This window comes from Canis lupus, assembly GCF_048164855.1.
Source record: "Canis lupus baileyi chromosome 16 unlocalized genomic scaffold, mCanLup2.hap1 SUPER_16_unloc_1, whole genome shotgun sequence".
Classification (NCBI taxonomy): Eukaryota; Metazoa; Chordata; class Mammalia; order Carnivora; family Canidae; genus Canis; species Canis lupus.
The window spans coordinates 1,628,443-1,649,654 of NW_027326424.1; the positions used below are offsets into that span (position 1 = coordinate 1,628,443).

Genomic DNA, 21,212 nt, shown 5'->3' on the forward strand with positions numbered 1-21,212 from the left:
CCCTGCAGCCTTGAGTGTGAGCCAGCAGTTCACACCAGAAAATGGAGATCAAGAACTGTGACACTTGCTGGTCCGTTGGTCTGTATGCAAATGTTTAAGTGCTCACACGAAAATACAGAGATGATAGAAGAGTCATCCTAATAAGACACATATCAGTCCTAACATTCAGACCGAGACTCAATGTCTCACATCTACATATGCTCACCTGTTACATTGACCTTGACTTCAAGGTGCCTTTCAGAGGACACGGGAAGAGAAGACCGCTTGGTAACTACTCCACTTTTCACAGTTTTGGGGACTACAGCAGATTCGCTGCTAGAGTTACGGTGGCGAGAAGGAGTAACATTAGTCTGTTTCTTAATATCACTGGGAGTGTGAAGAAAATCATGGACTAGCAGCAGCCAGTCAAATATGAGGAACACTCGCAGATTGTTGAGGACTACTGTAAAACACGAGGAATCCTTTGTAGATCTGCAAGGAAAAAGATATTTTAAAAAATAAGACAGGAAAGGAGAAAAGTATTTTACTAACTTGCACAGACAGGTGTTTTTCCACAATTTTTTAAATTGACCACTCTGAGTATCAATAAACTCTGAACACTGATTTAATAAGATATTCAATGTGTGTTTTCAAAAGCTAATCATATTTTTATGCTATAAGAAAGCAGTATAGTGACATGCAGCAGTTCACAACCAGGGATGATTTTGTTCCCCAGGAGACTTTTGGCAACGTCTGGAGACACATGTGGCAGTCACAACATGGGGTGGGGGCATGGTTTGCTATGGGCATCTCGTGGGCAGAGGCCAGGGATGCTACTAAACATCCCGCAATGAACAGGACAGCCCCACAACAAGGAACTGTCTAACCTAAAACACCAACATTGCTGAGGCTGAGAAAACCTGGTGCAGTAGAAAGAGCACAGGCTTAAATCCAGTCACAAGTTGTGTTATCCTGCGTAAGCCACCTACCTTCTCTGAGCCTGTCTGCTCACTTAGAAAATGAACATTTTGCAAATACAAACACTGCAAAAAGTAAAGCACCAGGCATGTAACAGGCTTTTGTTTGGTAAATGTCGGTTGCCTTCCCTACAGGCTATTTCAAGAAGATCAGTGAAACATTCTCTCTCTGATATCTGGGATCACTTCTTTACCAACACCAAATGTACATACTAGTACTAATTCTCCAGCTGGACCTGACCAGAGAGCCCAGATCTTTTAGTCTGAGAAGGAAGAAAAATAAGATGATATTTATATGTGGGCATAAACCCAAGCACCTTGGAAGTAGAGCTGGGGGAGAGAGACAGACAATACTGGTTTTATAGTATTACTCCAAATTCTCTATTTGAGGTGAAAGCCCAAGGAGGACCCCAAACCTAGTCTCAAACCCTGGTGCGGCCTACCAGATTATGAGTAGGCAGAGATGGGTAGAGCAGAAGGGAAAGTGGGCTTGGGACACCTTTCTACAGTTTTCTGGGTTGAACTTTGTTCTGTGAGCCCAAAAGTGACTCTGGAGCTCCAGCTACTATTCATATATGGTTACCTCCCCTAAAAGGGGTTCCTATTCAGGAAAAGCTGATTCTGAGATGTTTTTAAGTCTGGCATCTCTAGTCTCTTGTTTCTCCTAAACCTGGCTCACTGCCTCTAGAAAAAGGGCATAAACGAAGCATGTCTCCCTCACACAAACACAGCATTTTTCACAGAAACACTTTACTCTTTTGTAATAGAGAAAAAATGTTGCCCTCAGTAAAATTTTTCCACCCCATTTCGAACATAGATCGTCAGAGTTATGCACTAACTGAAAAGTCAAAGTATGTCTGATACCCTTTTCTGGAAAATATTTCAAGCCTTTAAACACTGTGAAGTGATTTATATTTGACACACAAAATCCCAACAGAAGAGCAATTCTTCTTGAGACACAGAAAGCGTTCAAAAGTTCCAATCAAGAGAACATGTTAACCCCCTTTCACTCACAATAGTACCTCTGTTCACAAGAGCCAAGGTAAGACTTTACTATTTGACTCCAAGAAATTATACACCTTTGGTATATAAACAGAGTAACATTTCAAGGCTCCTTGTGTATTAAAAATATGATTGGTGTGACAACTAGCTGACAGATTAGGTCACTATATCAATAATAACATAGCAAATCCCCCCAAAAATTGTTTCTGCAGAAGGGCCAAATATATGGAAGGCTCCTGATCAGATAATTATCCTTAAACCAAAGAACCACAAATCACAGCCAGCTTAGCATCTGACCAAGGTCAGTCAGATCACCAGACATGCAGTGGCCACACCTGATGACTACCAGAAGGGGCATGGGCACTGCGATCAGCGGCCCCAGTGTGAGCCCTGATCCCTTCACTCACTCACCATGTGACCTTGAAGGGGGTACTCAATGCCCTCCTAGCTTCTACTGCTGCACCTGTAAGATGGGGCAAATGTCACCCACTTTGCCAGGAGAATTTCGGTATAAAGGTAGGGACAATGCCTGGCTCCTGCAAAGGCTTAATTAGTAAGAGGCAATGAGCACTTCCATTTCTGAACATCCAAAAAGTTCAGGCAAAAGTCTGTCTACTTTGCTAGACCTCCTAAAAGCATATGGAAAGTGACCATGACCTCTCCCTAAAAGAAATCTCAACCCTGAGAACCCACTGCACAGCACATTGAAATGTCAAGTACATTGAAGCATATGAATACAAGAATAATCTCAATGATCTTTTTTTTCCCATGAAGCTGTTCCCAGCCCCTTTATTTACTAATTTGTATTTACAGCATAGCTGATAAACCTTAAGCACTAATAGAATAGAACTAACATTACTTCCAAAGGTCTCCTTTTGGATTTGCATTGGAGGATTTTAGCTCAAACCTTATTTTTCAGTTTTCAGGCCTATCCTCACTTAGCCATAAAATCTGCCAGTAGTATATGATAAAATTAACACCAGCTACATCAGTATAATAATAATAATAAGAACTGCCACCTGTGCCAAGCAGCAGGCCAGAATTACTTGTTTAATTACTGCCTCCACCCTTTGAGGTGGGTATGGTCATCCTCCTCTATCTTATAGAGGACAAAACTGCAGCTCAAAGTGCTTGAACTTGTCCTAGGGCGCACAGCTAGAAAGTGTTAGATGAAGGTTTTGAGCCCAGATCTGTACGACCCCAAAACATACATTCATTCTACACACATCACTGCCTAGCATAATACTAGGCAGAAAAACATAATCTAGTCCAAAGAGGCTAAAGCCCTTTTAAATGGAAAAGTGGGTAAGACTTGCACAGATAAAACAATAATGCAAGGCAAAACCACCTTCCTGCCTATAATTTCCATAGACCAAAAGTCTTCTTTCCCCTTAAACTAGAATAATTTCTTCTTTTCTCAATTCAGTTTTCCTATTAGAACAGACTACAAGGGAGGTTTTTTTTAAGATTCTGGGCTCTCAACTTTTTTTTTTAAGGCAACAGAGACATCTTTTGGCCAATTACTGCAACTGCATGGTGATAGTAATGAAAAGTTAATACACTATGAGCTGCATTGGTGAGCCATTTTCTATGATCTGTTCAGTGATTCCTCAGTCCCGTGACGTTTCAAAGCTGATACAGCATTGGCCCACTGACCACAATAGGAAGTTTTTCTGATAAAGAAAGGCAAGAGTCAGGATCTGGATCCACTACCTGAAATGCAGTTCGATCTGAATGGATCCTTGGGTGGTGCTGCTGTTCCTGGAAGGCTGAAAAATACAGCTGAATACGTTTGTCGTGCCAGGACTGGCCTTCTGCCCAGCATAGCGGGTGTCAAAAGCCATCATGGAATGGGAAACCAAGTTAATGGACTTGGTTTGGTTGGAAAAGCTTTCATAGAGCAGTTTACATTTCTTGAAGTCGAATCTAAAAGGGAGACATGGTATTAAACTCTGTTTTCAAAATTATCTAAATTCGAGACAACAGAACAAAATCCTACATGTACCTGAGTTTTATGAAGAATAACTTTCATTGATTTTGTTAACAGACTCCTCACAAAGGATTCAGTGTCATTGTGCCCTATCTCTTACTTTTCATTTCCAGGAAGATGATCTTGTCCACAAGAACTCCATGAGGAGTAACATTGTCTAGTATGCTCTGGGTGCATTAGCATTCTTGTTTCTCATCTCAAGTCTGGGAAGGCTATAAACATGTAACAATCCCTGAGGGATGTCAGGGTCCCTTTAGACCCTTCATCTGTCGATTCCTAGCATGCCTGCAGGATTCTCTCTCCAAAGTCTGCCAAAGTTTTATATAACCACGATAGCTTCCTGGAAACCACCAAAACAAATACTACTCTTCATACAGAGAAATAATGCAACTGATCCACCAAGAGAAAGTGCATTTAATGCCCACCCCCTTTTTTTAATGACAGAGAAAGCTACAATGTGCAATACATAATTTATTCAGTACCATCATGATATTCCATACAGAATTACTTCATTTTGTAAAAAAATAAATAAATAAATAAATAAACTATGGGCATACCCAATTATCAGAAAAAAAACCACTGGCTCACAAGACAATGTGGGACCCAGGGCTCGTTATACCATGATTTATTCGACTGAGTTAGATATAGGCCAGGATGGATTCTCAAGGGGAAGATAAGAAGAAAAAAAAAAAGAGTGTTTCAGTAGGGAAATCTCTAGACTGGAAGTCCTGTTTTCAAATACTGAACCACTTTTCTAGCATATCATCTTAGGCTAGATAAAAATTCCATCTGAAAGATAGAAGTCACATCCACCCAACCTCATATGGTTGTCAAAACATCAAAATGAAAAGATGCTCAAGTGTGAAACACAATGCAGTCTCAAAGACTCCCCATCAATAATCACAAATTCTTGGTCCAGCCAGACCATGCAAGTGACACACTAAGTGAATCAACAGGCAAAACATGCCCTATATGAAGGCAGCCCAAGTTGCTCCTCAGTTTCCCAATGCTTCCAAGTGAAAACATAGGCCCAGTATTGTCAAAGCCTTCAACTTCTCAAAAGAGGCTGAAATCCAAACTCTTTACGTGAAGTCCCCAACTTTTAAATGTTGGCAAGGGAAGCAGTCATCATCGCCGCTCACCAATCAGCTCTGGGTCTCCCCTATGGCAGACACACCAGAGCCTGTACTTCTGAATCCTCTGCACTTTGTGGGACCTCTTCTAAAGCCACAAGGTTTGCGGCACATTTAAGTATTCGGGATCCCTCCAGGGCTCTTGCTTTTCTCGCTGGCACATCAGGACACTGGCTGCTCAGCCAGCCACAGCGACTGTGTAGCAGAGCAGCCTGAGGACCACAGTGGACACATCAGGAAAAAAGTCTTCATTTTTTCCAAATCACTGCTGTCTGCATGTCTGGCACCTACTTTTTGTCCCCTGTGGCAGCTTTTATTTAGTATTATTTTATAAGCTGCTGATGACTTAGCATGGCAGCAAGATTACATTAGGAATGTACTGTAATACAACTTTTTCCATTGAAGCCTTACACTTCACTACACCCTAGGCTATTTGGAATGTCTCCCCCTCTCCTTGCAACTGAAGTACAACTGCGGTGGCTCTTTTGTCTCTCCTAGTGTTTATACAAATACGGCATTCCATCAAAGTTGTATTCTACAGATACCATTAGCAGCTTTACAAGCTTTCCATACCTGGTTCTAGAGCTCAATACTTTTAAAATACTGGTCAATTTGGGGCAGGGAGGGGAAGAGGTGAAGGGATGTAGGAGGTACAGGTTTCCAGTTTGGGAGTGAAGACGTCACAGGGATCAAGAGTACAACACAAGGAATATAGTTATGGTATTGTAATAATGTCCTACGTTGATAGGTGGCAGCTGCACTTGTGATGAGCACAGCATAATGTACAGAGAAGATGAATCATTGTTGTACATGTTAAACTAACATAACCTTGTGTGTCAACTATACAATTTTTTAAACAGTGCTGACATTAAAAAAACAACAGGGCAGCCCGGGTGGCTCAGCGGTTTGGCGCCTGCTGTCCGCCCGGGGCATGATCCTGGAGACCCGGGATTGGGTCCCGCGTCGGGGTCCCTGCAGGGAGCCTGCTTCTCCCTCTGCCTGTGTCTCTGCCTCTCTCTCCCTCTCTGTATTTCATGAATGGATGAAAAAAATCTTTTAAAAAACAACAACAACAACAACAAAAAACACGACCGAACACCAGTCAATTCTTAGGAAACTGAAGTTTCATATTATTTCTGCAGCTCTTTCAAATCCATTAGTTTCGGCACCAGGTACAGAGGTCACTGAAACATCCTAACAACCTATCTTTACTGATAAAGCAGCGAATGTAAACTTTTAAAAAGCACTGTGTTAGCCAACCAAAAAGCACTGTGTAGACCACCTCTAGCCACAAACCACCAATCTGCAACCTCTGCTCTATGCTAAAGCAAAATATGTGTACCGTTGGCAATACTGTTACTGTGATGCCCGTCACGAGGAGTAAAATAGTACCATTAAAGCCATACCTGGCTAAGGAACCAGGACTTTCTTTTCCTTTTGGATCTTTCAGCTCCAGACTTACATTCACCATATCGATGAGGAAGCACATGCACGTGTACACTTCTCCACTTAGAATAGTCTGCAAAATGAAAATGCCAAGCTGAGAAGGCGGTTCATAGGTCAAGATGTTAATCTGTTTGCTGCTCTACCTTCTCTCCGCAGATGAGCTGGAAGGACCCATGAGCGAGGTGGCCATTGGCAGTGACTGCAAGAGTTAAGAGTTACAGGATAGCACGAGGTCTCACTCACGTGAATTCTTGGGTCTTGTAAATCGTAAGGCCGCATAAATTCCTCTATGGGCTCTCCAAGGTTGTTCTCCAATAAACCACGGATCAGCTTGTATTTGTACAAATCCAGGGAGCAGTGGACTGAGGAGAGATTGCCATGGATAGATATGTCTGGCACAGTATGACTTATTTCTCTGAGAAAAGAAAAATAAGTCACTGGCAAATAAGTCGGGAATTTAACACTGACAAAGCTCACACCCAAATGTAAGAAAGAGCTAAAATGTACCCCTACATTATCAATCAGTTCATTTCTAACTTCCAATAATAAAAAGTTCATGTGGCTCCAAATGAAGCACAACAGCACAACTGAGCATCATGCTTCAGCTACCAAAAGCCCCCTTTCTCTGAAAATATGTACTTATGAAGTCCCCAAATCTGAGCTAGCTAAATAATCTATTAATAAAGAAAAATCTCATGAGACTCAGAAAGAGCTTAAACACTACAATTGGGAGGGCAATAAAGAAATGGCAACCTCTTCATTTAACTCTTCAGATTTCATGATAACTAAAGACAGACACCAGAGTTTCATGCTGAATCCAGATGAGGCATCAGGATAAAATCTGAATCTGTTACTGGTCTCTGCCGAGATGGGCAAGAGTACGGTTGAGACGTTCGGGTCAGGGGGTGGTATACTTCATCCCAACACTGAAGAGCTCTTCCCTCACCCTCTTGGGGTGAAGGGGGCAACATGGATCCTGCAGACACCACATTCTGAGTATGTACAGTAGAGGACTGGGATTGAAAGTAGAAGAGGACTATAAAAAAAATTATTTTGTCTGCAGAGAAAAACCTATATATGATCAAGTAAAGAAAGAACAGTGATGCAAGGCACAAAGAAAGGCTGGGCAGGACTACCCAGTGCCCTCTCGGCTTCCTGTTTCTGTGGTGAGAGGGTACCTCATACTGAGTTATCATCGCCTATCAGGGCTAACAGTATAATCACCTGCACATCAAAACTGATGGAAGCGAAGCCAGTCAAGTTTACAGTATCAGGGTAACAAAGCACATTTTTTGAAGGGGAAAGCATTACTTGAAAAGACAACAAAGTGTTCCATTTCTAAAGAACGAAGCTCCTCCTAAGACTGCTAGGCCAGTGAAGCTAGAGAGAGCCCATGCCAAGCATAACTGAGTGCCAGCCAGGGAGCACTCGAATAACAAGAATGAAATGCAAAAATCCCAGAGAGAGCAGCAACACAGTGTCGTTAATCCAGAGAGAAACAAAAAGGTGGCATTAAATGGCTCACCCAAACCCAAGAACCGCGAAGGGAGTGGCCAAAGAGGGATTAAAACTACACTCCCCACAAATAAGGAGACTGCTTGTCAAAATGCTGCAAATGAGAACCTCTTTCATTACTCGACAGCCACATCCCGCCTCTGGCTATAGTTGAAACGCAAGCATTGCTGCTTTCTCCAAAATTAATGTCCCAAATGGACAGACATTACGCACTGTGTATGGGCTGGGCCAACATAAGTACCACCAAGGGCCCTTGCTCACATGACCCGAGCCTGGGCCTTGAGAGTCAGGTTCTGGTGGTCTCAGGTGGGGTCTGGGATTATTTCTTTTCGAGACATTTCCCAGATGATCCCACAGAAGTAATGACAACTGCAGCAATGCTCTAAACCTGCAAAATGGGTGTCCTGTGTTTGAGGCCAATGAAAAAGTAAATTAGAGTCAGTTCATTAGCCTTTATGGAGTACTTTCAGATTGCTTAATAGAGCAAGGTGGAAAAAAAAAAATAAAAAAAAAATAGAGCAAGGTGGGCAAAGCTGCATCTCAATAGTTACTCTGATTAAATGGAGCTCCAGCATATGTAGCAACACCAGGTCCAGAATCTATTGTGCTTGAAACATAGAATCCAATTGTCACCTCTTCCAAAATACGCCCCCCCCAATGCCATCACCACCTCCCTGCGTCTACCGTCATGCCCGTTGGTCTTTGTTTCCCAAGGGGCAATCCTGTAACAGAGTTTATAACACTGAAACTCTAAATTAGAATCACTTTCTAATTTGCCTTCTTATATCCCTGTATTATCAAAATGTAAGCTCCAAAAAGACATAAGGTTTTCTTCCCATCATAGTAGCCTTCATGTCTAGCACACAGTTGGGACTCAATAAACATTGCTACCTAGAAAAAATAACAGAACACCCATTCTCTTCCAGACTTACCTTCACAGCACTGATTTCCAAGTTATTAAGATTCTACCTAAGATAGACACCTATCCAGACATAAACCACTCACTTGTCCAAATTCCTTTCCACCTGCAATTTCAGCCGACAAGGCTCAGTTAGAAGACTCCCTCCCGTCTGACGCACGAAATAGGAAGGGAATATCAGATCTCCACTGCTGTCATCAGAGGCCTTAGAATACTCTCGTGGACGTCTCTCTGCAGCAAAGATATCCATGTCTTGCAGATCCACAACAATGCAATCCAGCAGGCAGACATGATCTTCTACATGGACCCAAGGAAAGAGAGAGAATGAAGAAAGTAAGACCCAAAAAGGAATGACCCCGAACAAAACTAAAAAGCTAAACAAAGTTCATTCTGTCTTTGGAAAACGTTCAGAACTGCCTGCTTCAAAAATCTGAGTATCCAAAAGTCTCCACTCTGGCACCAAGGCCTCCCTCTGCGATGCTCCCGTGCTAGACACTTCCTGTCTGCTCCTCTTCTATGCCACACACATACTGTGCCACATCCCTTCAGTGTCTCACTACTGTCCTCAGATATGAGCTGAACCTAAAGGATTTATGACCAAAATGGTTTGACAGCCATCCCTCCCAAGGATATCCTACAGGGGTCTCATGTAGAGATGATGTAACCCAAAGGCTTATAAAGTTTTCCAGCAACAAAACTCTTTTCCTGAACAAATATGTAATCATTTCCGCTACTACTGATCTCATCCAAACCACCATCATTCCCTCCTGGCCCACCAGAAATTCCCTTCCAATATACCTACGTATTCCCATCTGGCCCTCACAAAACCGTACTGCCCACAAAATACCTGTGTAATCCTTAAAAAAATAAATGAGGCCATAACATTCTCTTCCTTCTACGCTTTAATGATTATGCTTAATCCAAAGTTGTTTCTGTAAAACTCCCCCTAAACCCCTATAAAACCCTGCATAAGCCCACTGCCTACTTTTCCAACTTTATCTCAAGCCATTCTCCACCCTGCTCCTGAAGCCTCACTCACGGGCCTCTGTCTCCCCAAAACTGCCAAGTCCTTTGCTATCTGAACAGCCTTACCTACAGCATCGCCCTCCCCTCTTGATCTCAGCTAGGGCCTCTCTGTTCTTTCCTCCTGCACCATGCCATCCTTCCTGTAACATCTCACTCTGGCCATAATGTAGGGGCCCACGTAGTGCCTCTCTCATCTCCTCCACAGAGCGGCAGAGCCAATGTCTAACAGTATGCTCATACACAGGATAACCAAATTACAACACCAGCATTCAGCCCACACTAAATATATCAGTTCTTCAGACTTAAAATTCATCTGTACAAATATTCTTAAAACACCTCCTCTCTGCCAGCTATTTTTCTAAAGTCCAGGACACTATTCTAGGATACAGCAGTGAATAAAACATACAAATATCTTTCCCCCTATGAAGCTTATATTCTAATATAAAATTGTAAATACAATGGAACATTATTCAGCCATAGAAAAGAATGAAATCTTGCCATCTACAATGACATGGATGCAGCTAGAGGTTACTATGCTAAATGAAATGTCAAGCAGAGAAAAACAAATACCATATGATTTTACTCATATGTGGAATTTAAGAAACAAAACAAACAAGCAAAGGAAAAAAGAGAGAGGGAGAGAGATAAGCCAAAAACCAGATTTTTAACTACAGAGAACAAACTGATGGTTATCAGGAGGGAGGTGGTAGGGGGATAGGTGAAATGGTGATGAGGATTAAGGAGAACACTTGTCCTGATGAGCACAGGGTGATTATGAAGTGCTGAATCACTGTATTGTACACATGAAACTAATATAACACTGTTAACACACTGGAATTAAAATAAAATTAAAAATTAAACTTAATTAAATTTTTAAAAACCCAAAAGGCTAAAATCAGGTTCTTATCTGGAATGACTAATGCTTAAAGAACACCAATAACTGGATGCTTCCTGTCTTTGCAAAATTGTTACTTATACTATCTCTATTGTGACCTAATTCACACTAATATTTCTTAAAAGTTCTTTGATTTTTTTTTTTTAGAGTTATACAGAACAATAATTAAGTAGAAAAAGGATAGTGTCTAGACAGAAACTTGCAAGGATATGTCTAAGGATGCAGGAATCATTCTACTTATATTAACTCTATCTTGGGGCAACGGCCTTCACCTAAAGGAAAAAGTCCTAAGAGACCATCTAAATCCCTTTATTCACACTGTGTCTTGCTCATTTAACTGGACTTTAGAAGTCACCCACTGCTAAAATCAACATGCTAAGATTCTTAAGCTTTCTAAAAGCAATATCAAAATCAGACTATCACTAAAGACTCACTACCGCTCTGATGCATCCCCCCGAGGCACCCACCAGTCTCATGAACTCCCCACCTTTCTCCTCTTTTACCTGGACTACTGGAAACCTGGCTAGCAGAGGGCGTGGCTTGCTGCCCTTGCTGCTTGGTCGAGGTACTTGGCACAAACTCACTCCTCAGGCTGCCTGGACTCATTCCAACAGGAGGCATCATGAACAGCCCCTCAGAACGCGTTCCCTTCGGGTCCTCTGTGCTTGTCATTTTCCTCATACTGTGTTTGGGGGTACCCGTTGGGGAAGCTGAAGGCACAGATTCCTGGGAAGAAATAAAATAAAACTAGAAGGCAGAATGGAGGTGACTGCATCTTTACTCTCCTGCAAGTCCTAACCCAGTCCTTAGACTCTTCAAAGACTCTATGGTACTTGGTACTTCCCAAGCCTCCCAAATTCCATAAACAAAAGGGTAACGGAATCATGACATTTCCTGTCACATGTAATTATTTGCAGAGATGTGACTTTTAATTCAACACCTGTTGAAAACTACAGCGATCTTGCAGGAATATATTATCTGTTGGCTTAAGATGCTATTGGTGGTTTAGTCTAGGTCAAACACAGCAAAAGCAGACCTCTGGGCCATAGGATATAGGTTGTTGCTTTGCTGGAAGGGAGGGGCTTATTATTCTAAGAAAATGTATCTGTAACAATATGGTTCCAACAGAATCAAGTCATGGTACTGTGTCTATACTTCCTAGAAGTCACTTCTTCTGGGTTTACATTTCTCATCTCTTTAAGTAACTGCAAATGAAAACAAAATGGAAAAGCACAGGAGGCTGACTATTCCTATTATGTTTCTGTTCAAGGGCATAAAAATTAAGGGCAAATACAGAATAACATAAATTCTGCAGTTCTAGGGATCCTTGGGTGGCTCAGCGGTTTAGCGCCTGCCTTTGGGCCCAGGGCATGATCCTGAAGTCCTGGGATCAAGTCCTACGTCGGGCTCCCTGCATGGAGCCTGCTTCCCCTCCACCTGTGTCTCTGCCTCTCTCTCTCTCTGTGTCTCTCATGAATAAATAAATAAAATCTTAAAAAAAAAAATTCTGCAGTTCTATTGAAAACACTACACACTTTTCTTTTTTTTTTTTTTTTTTTAATTTTTTTTTAAACTTTTATTTATTTATGATAGGCACACAGTGAGAGAGAGAGAGAGGCAGAGACACAGGCAGAGGGAGAAGCAGGCTCCATGCACCGGGAGCCCGACGTGGGATTCGATCCCGGGTCTCCAGGACCGCGCCCTGGGCCAAAGGCAGGCGCCAAACCGCTGCGCCACCCAGGGATCCCACTACACACTTTTCTTACATATTTAGTACCTTCAGTTCATTGCTAACGGGGTAAATCTTTGTCACCAGAATGATTCATTAATTGACTTTTAAACTTCACCCATAAAAAAATAAAAAAATAAATAAATTTCACCCATGCCTCCATGTTATGTATTTGCAGGGCTTCTGCACCACTGACCCACTTTCACAGGCATGTTGGGGGGTAAGAGGAAGAATGGGTTTCCTGCTAGTACTGTCCTAAATGTTGATTTGTCTCAGCATTTGAAAAAGAAATGGTAATACTGTTCTTCCCAGTACCTGGAGTACAGTGATTTACAAGTAATGGGGGGGGGGGGGGGGGACAGTTCTTACTTTCCGCATTTTTTTTTTTTTGGAAGGCAAATTGCTAGGTAACTGCTCTTATTTAGATACTTCGACATTAAAAACCTTCCCCTTTGCTTAGTTTATTTAAATTCTAGAGAGTAGTTGTTGGTCTTTCACTTGATTCATCTTTACATCCTCTCTGTAGTTGGTTTAAATAAATCAATGGCTTGAGGAGATTAACTCAAAGCTTTTGAAAGGCTGACTTAGAAATTATGGTTTAAACGTAAGCTGTGGTTGAGAAGAATGAAAGGAAAGCATATGTAAAAAATCCAAGCCTGCACTCATTAAGACATGGATTTGTGTAAAACAATCCCAAACACACTGGAATAGTGGAACTCAAAGGCAAATAACCCCTCTGCAAGCTTTGATTTCAGGAGTATTTCCTGTTCTTTAACCACTGGAATACATATTAAACAAACCTCACACATGCAAATACATCAAAGGGAAAATGTAAATGCAAAGTGATTTTTGGTGAAGAAAGTGATTCTTCATCTTGGCCTAGATCAACTAAGCCTGACTGTGCCCCTGCAGAGAGGTAAGCTCCACAGACATGTTTATCTGATTACAAAGACTTTACCAAGCTACACACTCCAAGCGGCCCTTATGGAATTCTCCAGAACAATCACTGGCATGTAACAAAATAAAGTTTTCCTGGGATTTAAGGGAATCAGATCATCAAGAAATTACTGCCTAGAGCCAAAAAAAGAAAAAATTCCTTTATTGGTCCTTAAGAAAGCCTTCTCTACAAGGGAAGGAAGTGACTCATCAAAGGGACAAAAAAGTGATAAGCAGGCTTTCCCAAATAATGTGGTACTTAAAGAGTTAGTTTTTAAAGTTTTCTTTTTAAAGCATATGAATGTGAATTGTCTGCTGAATCCCATAAGGTTTTTGAGAATAGCCAGAAGGCAAAAAGTCTATTATACCTTGAAGAAAAAGCGATCCTTGTATGCACTGCCACTTAAAATCAAATCCTCAAAAACAAATACAGGAAAAGTCTTTCATTAAAATGCTACAGACTATGTGCTGTTATTTGGCTTATTTAACAAAACAGAAACTCATATGCAAAAATTTCTTCAAATATTCTGCAATTCTTTAGAGGCCAACTTCCGAGTTAGCTCATGAGCCCATGTATAGATAAAACCAATACAGAGCATCAGCCCTTCACCTTTTTTAGGAAGGGCAGAGAAACGACGGTGCTATTCCAACCTGATCACCCATCCTGGTTCTAGCAGATCTCTTCCTAAAAAATTTAGTCCTCAAAACAAAGATTTACCACAAAGATATCCTACTAAAGAACTTACTGTGGGCTCAAAAGACAGCTCCAAAGGAGAGATTCACTCCTCCTTGGGCAGTGATGGCAGCAGAGCTGGAGTGGCAGTGGGCAGTGATGGCAGCAGAGCTGGAGTTCTTCCCTCTAATTATTTTAATGAACTCAGCCACACCCTTTAGAAAATTCGAAAGAGCTACAGCTACACAGGCCAGGGTCAGTAAGGCACATCACAGGGACAGCCTTCCCCAGTTAATTCTCCCCACACAGATCTAAACCTAATAGCGGGAGGTAAAAGTGTATCACAGTTAGAGCATATGGAAGGCAGACACACCAAGTCTGAGGCCCACGCTGTACTTGTGACTACCTGAATTATCCAAAAGGAATGATTCACCCTATCTAAGTCTCAATATCTTTAGCTCAAAAAATGGGATTAATAAAACTAGATACCCCCTCAGGGTTGCTAAGGAGGAAAAACTAGACAAATATGTAAAGAGCTTATCACTGGTTTATGTATGAGAAGCATCCAATGAATATTGGTTATTTATCGCTATTATTGCCAGTCCTAAGATCTCATAATGAAATCTTGTGTACCTCCTCTTTCAAAGGTTCTCTCACTATTGATTAGCTATCAGACTAAAGATGGGCATAACCAGCTAGGAATTTCAGTGCTTTTCTGACAAGCTAACATGAATTTGTTCTTAATAAGCAAATATACTACAAAGCTGCCATGGAAACCAGCAAGGTTCCGTTAAAATGCACACCTAGAACAAGACCCCCTCCCAAGTTCCAGCAGCAGTAGTCTCCTGGACTGTGGAAATGGGTGGGAGGGGCTCATTAGACCAACTCTGGTACCAAGTCTGGGTTTTACTACATGAATGTAAAATGAAAGCAACAATCTTCAGCCCAGTTACCTCTAAATACTGTCCTAAGAAATAGTTAAGTGCTAAAGTAGCTTTAAATTGTAAAGCCAAATACTGTATAAGGTGTTATTAGGAAGATATTCTTGAACAGGTTCAGATAAACCATGGGCCAAATCCCATCCTCTGAAAACAGGCAGGTCATGTAAAAAGTTGATCACTTATAAGGTCAGCCTGTGAGAAAAGCATCATACAGACAGGTTGGTCCCATTGGTTTGCTTGCATACAATTGGTGAAGGTTATAATTTTCAATATTTCTATTAAAAGGTTAATTTAAATGTCAAACAAAATGTCAAAAAAAAATTGTTCAAGTCACATATACCACAAAAGTAACAGCAGTTACAAGTCATCTTATGACAACATACGAAATCTTCAAATGACGCTCAAATACTAGTTGGACTGAAAAGGTAATGGATACGGATTGCTCACCTTATCTTGTAAGGAAAATGTCCCAGGAAAACCAGCAAAGAGAAACTTGTTCTTAACTTTCAACTTCCCCAAGTTTGCTACAATCAGATTATTTGATCTGGAACTTTCGGGGATAAGGAGAACAGGAGCACCCGCCTCAATGTCCAAGAGAACCCGTGAACAGCGCTGGGCTTGATCTCTCACCTGAAACAGGAAGAAGAATGGACTCAGAGACTCAATCAATGCCCTAATTTTATAATCAAAAAGCCTCCAGTTCCCCAAAGTTCCATGAATTCATAATTCCAAAACAATTAAAATCAGAGTATAGTCCATGAGCAATATGGAGTCACATTAGAAATCGGTAACAAGATAATGGAAAACCCCAATTATTTGGAAAGTAGACTCTACACTTCTTGATAACCCAAGGTTCAAAAAAGAAATCACAAGAGAAATAGAAAAATATTTTGGGGGGATCCCTGGGTAGCTCAGCGGTTTAGCTCCTGCCTTTGGCCCAGGGCGTGATCCTAGAGTCCCAGGATCAAGTCCCGCATCGGGCTCCCAGCATGGAGCTTCTCCCTCCCCCTGTGTCTCTGCCTCTCTCTCTCTCTCTCTCTCTCTCTCGGTCTATAACAAATAAATAAATCTTAAAAAAAAAAAAAAGAAAAGAAAAATATTTTGGCCTGATAAAGAAAATGTAACATATTCAAATTTGTGGGACACACTTAAAACAATACTTAATGAAGAATTTATATTAAATAAGTGTTTTATAATATACATGAATAAAGATTAAATCAGTGATCAAAAAGCTTCTATTGTAAGAAGCTAGAAAAAGGAAAAGCAAAATGAACCTGAGTAAGTAAAAGGGAAAAAAATATAAAGCAGAAATCAGTTATTTAGAAAACAGATAATTTTTAAAAATCAAACATTAATACAATACCCAAGAACTACAGAATATACATTCTTTCCAAGTGTACATGGCATACTCATTGAGAATATGCCTCAGTCATAATACAAGCCTCAATAAGTTAATTATTTGAAAAGACTGATAAAACAGACAAACCTCCAGCTATATGAATCAAGAAAATATGAAGAAGAGCAGCCCTGGTGGCCCAGCGGTTTAGCGCCGCCTTCAGCCCAGGGTGTGATCTTGGAGACCCAGGATCGAGTCCCATGTCCGGCTCCCTGCACGGAGCCTGCTTCTCCCTCTGCTTGTGTCTCTGCCTCTCCCTCTCTCTCTCTCTCTCTGTCTGTCATGAATAAAGAAAATCTTTAAAAAAAAAAAAAAAAAGAAGAAGAAAATACGAAGAAAACAAAAATTGTCACTATCAGGAAGGATTGCAGGACATTGCTACAAAAGAACTTACAAAATTTTGTTTTGAAGATTTTATTTATTCATTTAAGAGAGAGAGGAAGAGAGCACGAGTGAGTGGGAGCAGGCAGAGGGAAAGGGAGGAAGAGACTCCCGGGTTAGCAGGGAGCCTGATATGGGGGCTCAATCCCCAAGGCAGATAGATGCTTAACCGACTGAGCCACTCAGGCACCCCCAGAATTTACAAATATTGAAAAGATAAGGGAACCTATGAACAACTTTATGCCAATCAATTGACTATTTATTTATTTATTTATTTTCAAACTGACAATTTAGATGAATGGACAGAGTCCTTAAACAACAAATGCACAAACGATCTACAGCTAGCATCATATTTATAGAATGTTTTCTCCCTAAGATAAGGAACAAAGCAAGGGCAACCCCTCTCACCACTTCTATTCAACATTATGCTGAAGTCCTAGTCTGTGCAAAAAGACTTATAGGTTGGAGAGGAAAACATGTAACTCCCTTATTCAACTCCCTTATTCAATCCCTTATTATGATTAGATGATTCATAATCATCTATGTAGAAAACCCTAATGAATCAAAAGGAATTAGGCTAAGTTTAGCAAGATTGAAGGATAAGAGGTCAACGTGTCAATATATGAAAGTTATATTTCTTATACTTTGAATAAAAAATTGGACAATGAAATTTTTAAAAATTGGTATCATTTATAATAGCATCAAAATTTCAAATACCTAGGGGATCAATTTAACAAAAGATGTGTAAGACCAGTATAACCAAAACTACAACACAATACTGAGAGGAACTGAAGACCTAACTAAATGGAGAGATATGCCATAGCTGAGGACCAAAGACTCAGTATTATTATTAAGATGTTGATTCTCCAGACACATAGATTCAATGTAATCAAAATAAAAATCCCAGCAGATTTTATTGTAGAAAGACAAGCTGATTCTAAAATTTGTATGGAAAAACAAAGGTCCTGAAGTAGCCAAAACAACTTTGAAAAAGAACAAAGTTGGAGGACCTACGCTAGGATTTCAAGACACACTATGAAGCGGCAATGGTTAAGACAAGATGGTACTGACACATAATTAAATATAAATCAGTAGAACAGAATAGAAAGTGAAAAAAAGACACACATGCCTATATGGTTGATTGCTTCTCAATAGAAGTGCCAAGATAATACAATGGGAAATGGAACAGGCTAGCTATATATATGGAAAAAAAAAAAAAAAACAAACAAAAAACTCAGCCCTCACTTCACAAAATATACAAAAATTAACTCAAGGGGTAGCTGGATGACTCAGTCAGTAAAACATGCAATTCTTGATCTCAGGGTCGTGAGTTCAAGCCCCAGGTTGGGTGCAGAGATTACTTTAAAAATCTTTAAAAATAATTAGCTCAGGGATGCCTGGGTAGCTCAGCGGTTGAGCGTCTGCCCTTCAGCTCAGGGAGTGATCCCAGGGTCCTGGGATCGAGTCCCACATCAAGCTCCCTGTAAGGAGCCTGCTTCTCCCTCTGCCTGTGTCTCTGCCTCTCTCTGTGTGTCTCTCATGAATAAATAAATAAATAAATAATCTTTTAAAAAAACTAAAAATAATCAACTCAAAAAAGCTTCTAATAGAGAACAGAAGAGAAAATTTTCGCCACCTTATGGTAGACAAAAATTTCTTTGACAAGAGACAAACATTGTGAGAGAAAAAAATTGGACTTCATCAAAATGAAAAACTTCTGCTTTTCAAAGAATAGTGTTAGGAAAGTGGGGGGAAAGCCAAAGACTGGGAGAAAATATTCACAACACATATATCAAAGGGCTTGTATCCACAATACACAAAGAAATAGTATCAATTCTACAGAAATTTTCTCAAAATAGAAAAGGGCACACTTCCAGTTCATTCCACAAGGATAGCACTGCCTGGTTACCAAAACCAGAAAAGGCATTATTTTCTATTCCCGAACACTACAAACTAATATTCCTCAGGAACACAGATACAAAAATCTGTAACAAATCAAGAAAACTGTGTAAATATCCACAGATAGTACATAGGTAAGTAAACATGGCTGTATTCCAATAAAACTTTATGAGTGTATATATATATATATATGTATATTCTCATGGGCCATAGTTTGCCAACCCTAAAATAACTGAATTCTTTTCCCCTACGATTGGAAACAGGCGAGGATGTCTGCTGTCACTCCTTCTATTTAACATTGTACTGGAAGTGTAGTGAAGGAAGAAAAAGAGACGAAAGGCATACAGATTGAAAAGGAAAAAGTAAAGTTCACAGACAACATTATCATTTATGTAAAAAAATCCTAAAGAACCTCCAAAAAGCAGCTGGAAGTGGTAAGTATATCTAGCAAAGTTGCAGGGTGCAAGGTCAGTGTATAAAAATCAACTGCATTTCTATATACAGTCTACAGAAAACTGGAAATTGAAACTTGAAATATCACTTATAACAGTATCAAAAATATAAAAGATCTAGGGATCAATTTAATAAAAGATACATAAGACCAGTAAACTCAAAGCTACAAACACTGCTGAGGGAAACTAAGGACCTAAATAAATGGAGAAATATGCCATACTCAAAAGACAAACGGAGGGGATCCCTGGATGGCTCAGCAGTTTGGCGCCTGCCTTCCTGGAGTCCCGGGATCGAGTCCCGCATCGGGCTCCCTGCATGGGGCCTACTTCTCCTCTGTCTGTGTCTCTGCCTCTCTCTCTCTGTGTGTGTCTCTCGTGGGTAAATAAATTAAATCTTTAAAAAAAAAAAAAAAGACAAACGGATAGTATGAAGATGTCATTTCTCTAAAAGCTGACCTACAGATTCAACACAATCCCAATCTAAATTTCAACAGACTTTACTGTAGACACTGACAAGCTGATTCTAAAATCCATGAAAGAGCAAAGAATCTAGAAAAGCAAAAATAATTATTTTTTAAACTTTTTTTTAATGATTTTTTTTTTTTTTTTTAAGGAGGCTCCATGCCCAAATGTGGGGCTCGAACTCAAAATGTGGAGATCAAGAGTCATATGTCATACCAAGTGAGCCAGCCAGGGACCTCTTAGCCAAAAGAATTCTGAAGACAGTTCCTTATAATGTTAACCACACAGTTACCATGTAATGCAGCAATTCCTCTCTTAGGTATTTATTTAAGAGAAATGAAAACGTACATCCACACAAAGATTTCAATGCAAATGTTCACAGTAGTGTTATTCATAATAGCCAAAAACTTGAAACTACCTAAATGGATATAAAGTGGGTGAATGGATAACAAACTGTATTACATTCAATGAATGAATACTACTTGGCAATAAAAAGAAATCACATTGCTATTGCAGTATGCATCCACGGATGGATCTCAAGAGCATTACGCTAAGTGAAAAAAGCCAGACAGAGCTACGCTGTACGATTTCACTTACAGAGGAGGGGAGGGGAGGGGAGGGGAGGGGAGGGGAGGGGAGGGGAGGGGAGGGGAGGGGAGGGAAGGGAAGGGAAGGGAAGGGAAGGGAAGGGAAGGGAAGGGAAGGGAAGGGATCCCTGGGTGGCGCAGCAGTTTAGCACCTGCCTTTGTTTGGCCCAGGGCGCGATCCTGGAGACCCGGGATCAAATCCCACATCGGGTTCCCAGTGCATGGAGCCTGCTTCTCCCTCTGCCTGTGTCTCTGCCTCTCTCTCTCTCTCTCACTGTGTACCTATCATTAATAAGTAAAATAAAATAAAAAAAATAAAAAATAAAAAAAGAAAGGGAAGAAAGAAAGAAAGAAAGAAAGAAAGGCAGGCAAAACTATTCTGATGGAAAGCAAACCAATGGCTGCCAGGACACAAGGATTAGGAGACTGCCTGGGGAAACAAGGAAACTTTGTAGATAACAGAAATGTTCTAAAAATCTGGATGTGACTATGCTTACAAGACTATACAATTGCTAAAACTCACTGAACTGTACTCTTAAAATTGCTTAATTTTACTATAAATTATACCATAATAAAGAGGACCAAAAGTACAATACACTAATATAATGAAATGTTTCTCATCTATTGATCAGTGAAAAATACAGATTACAAAACAGAATCAATTTTAATTTTCTACTTCTTCATAGTTTTATTAACTTTTTTGAAATAACCTCTAAAACACATTTATTACTTTCTAAACAGAAAAAATATAGCCTTTATTACATAAAAAAAGCTTTTCTTTCTTCTGGTGTTAAGTACATAAGTCAGGAGAATTTGCAACACAGTAACTAGCTACCTTTTTCACTTTCTAACTGTACTTGAATTGTTGGTATTG

At 40.3% G+C, this 21,212-nt stretch overlaps 1 protein-coding gene across 8 annotated transcripts in view; it reads right to left on the reverse strand.

The window, feature by feature from the left end:
- LOC140629521 (intermembrane lipid transfer protein VPS13D-like) overlaps positions 1 to 21,212 on the reverse strand; it is a 245,136-nt gene that overhangs the window by 173,661 nt on the left and 50,263 nt on the right. For all 8 annotated transcript variants that reach the window (XR_012027379.1, XM_072819044.1, XM_072819043.1 and 5 more), the window contains 7 exons: positions 15,609 to 15,791; positions 11,386 to 11,608; positions 9,048 to 9,258; positions 6,771 to 6,942; positions 6,488 to 6,600; positions 3,672 to 3,884; positions 206 to 471 (listed from right to left, as the gene is read on the reverse strand). Coding sequence is in view for 7 of the 8 variants with exons in the window: in XM_072819044.1 (XP_072675145.1) it covers positions 206 to 471; positions 3,672 to 3,884; positions 6,488 to 6,600; positions 6,771 to 6,942; positions 9,048 to 9,258; positions 11,386 to 11,608; positions 15,609 to 15,791 (1,381 nt within the window). In the remaining variant the exon portion in view is untranslated. The remainder of the gene's footprint in view (positions 1 to 205; positions 472 to 3,671; positions 3,885 to 6,487; positions 6,601 to 6,770; positions 6,943 to 9,047; positions 9,259 to 11,385; positions 11,609 to 15,608; positions 15,792 to 21,212) is intronic.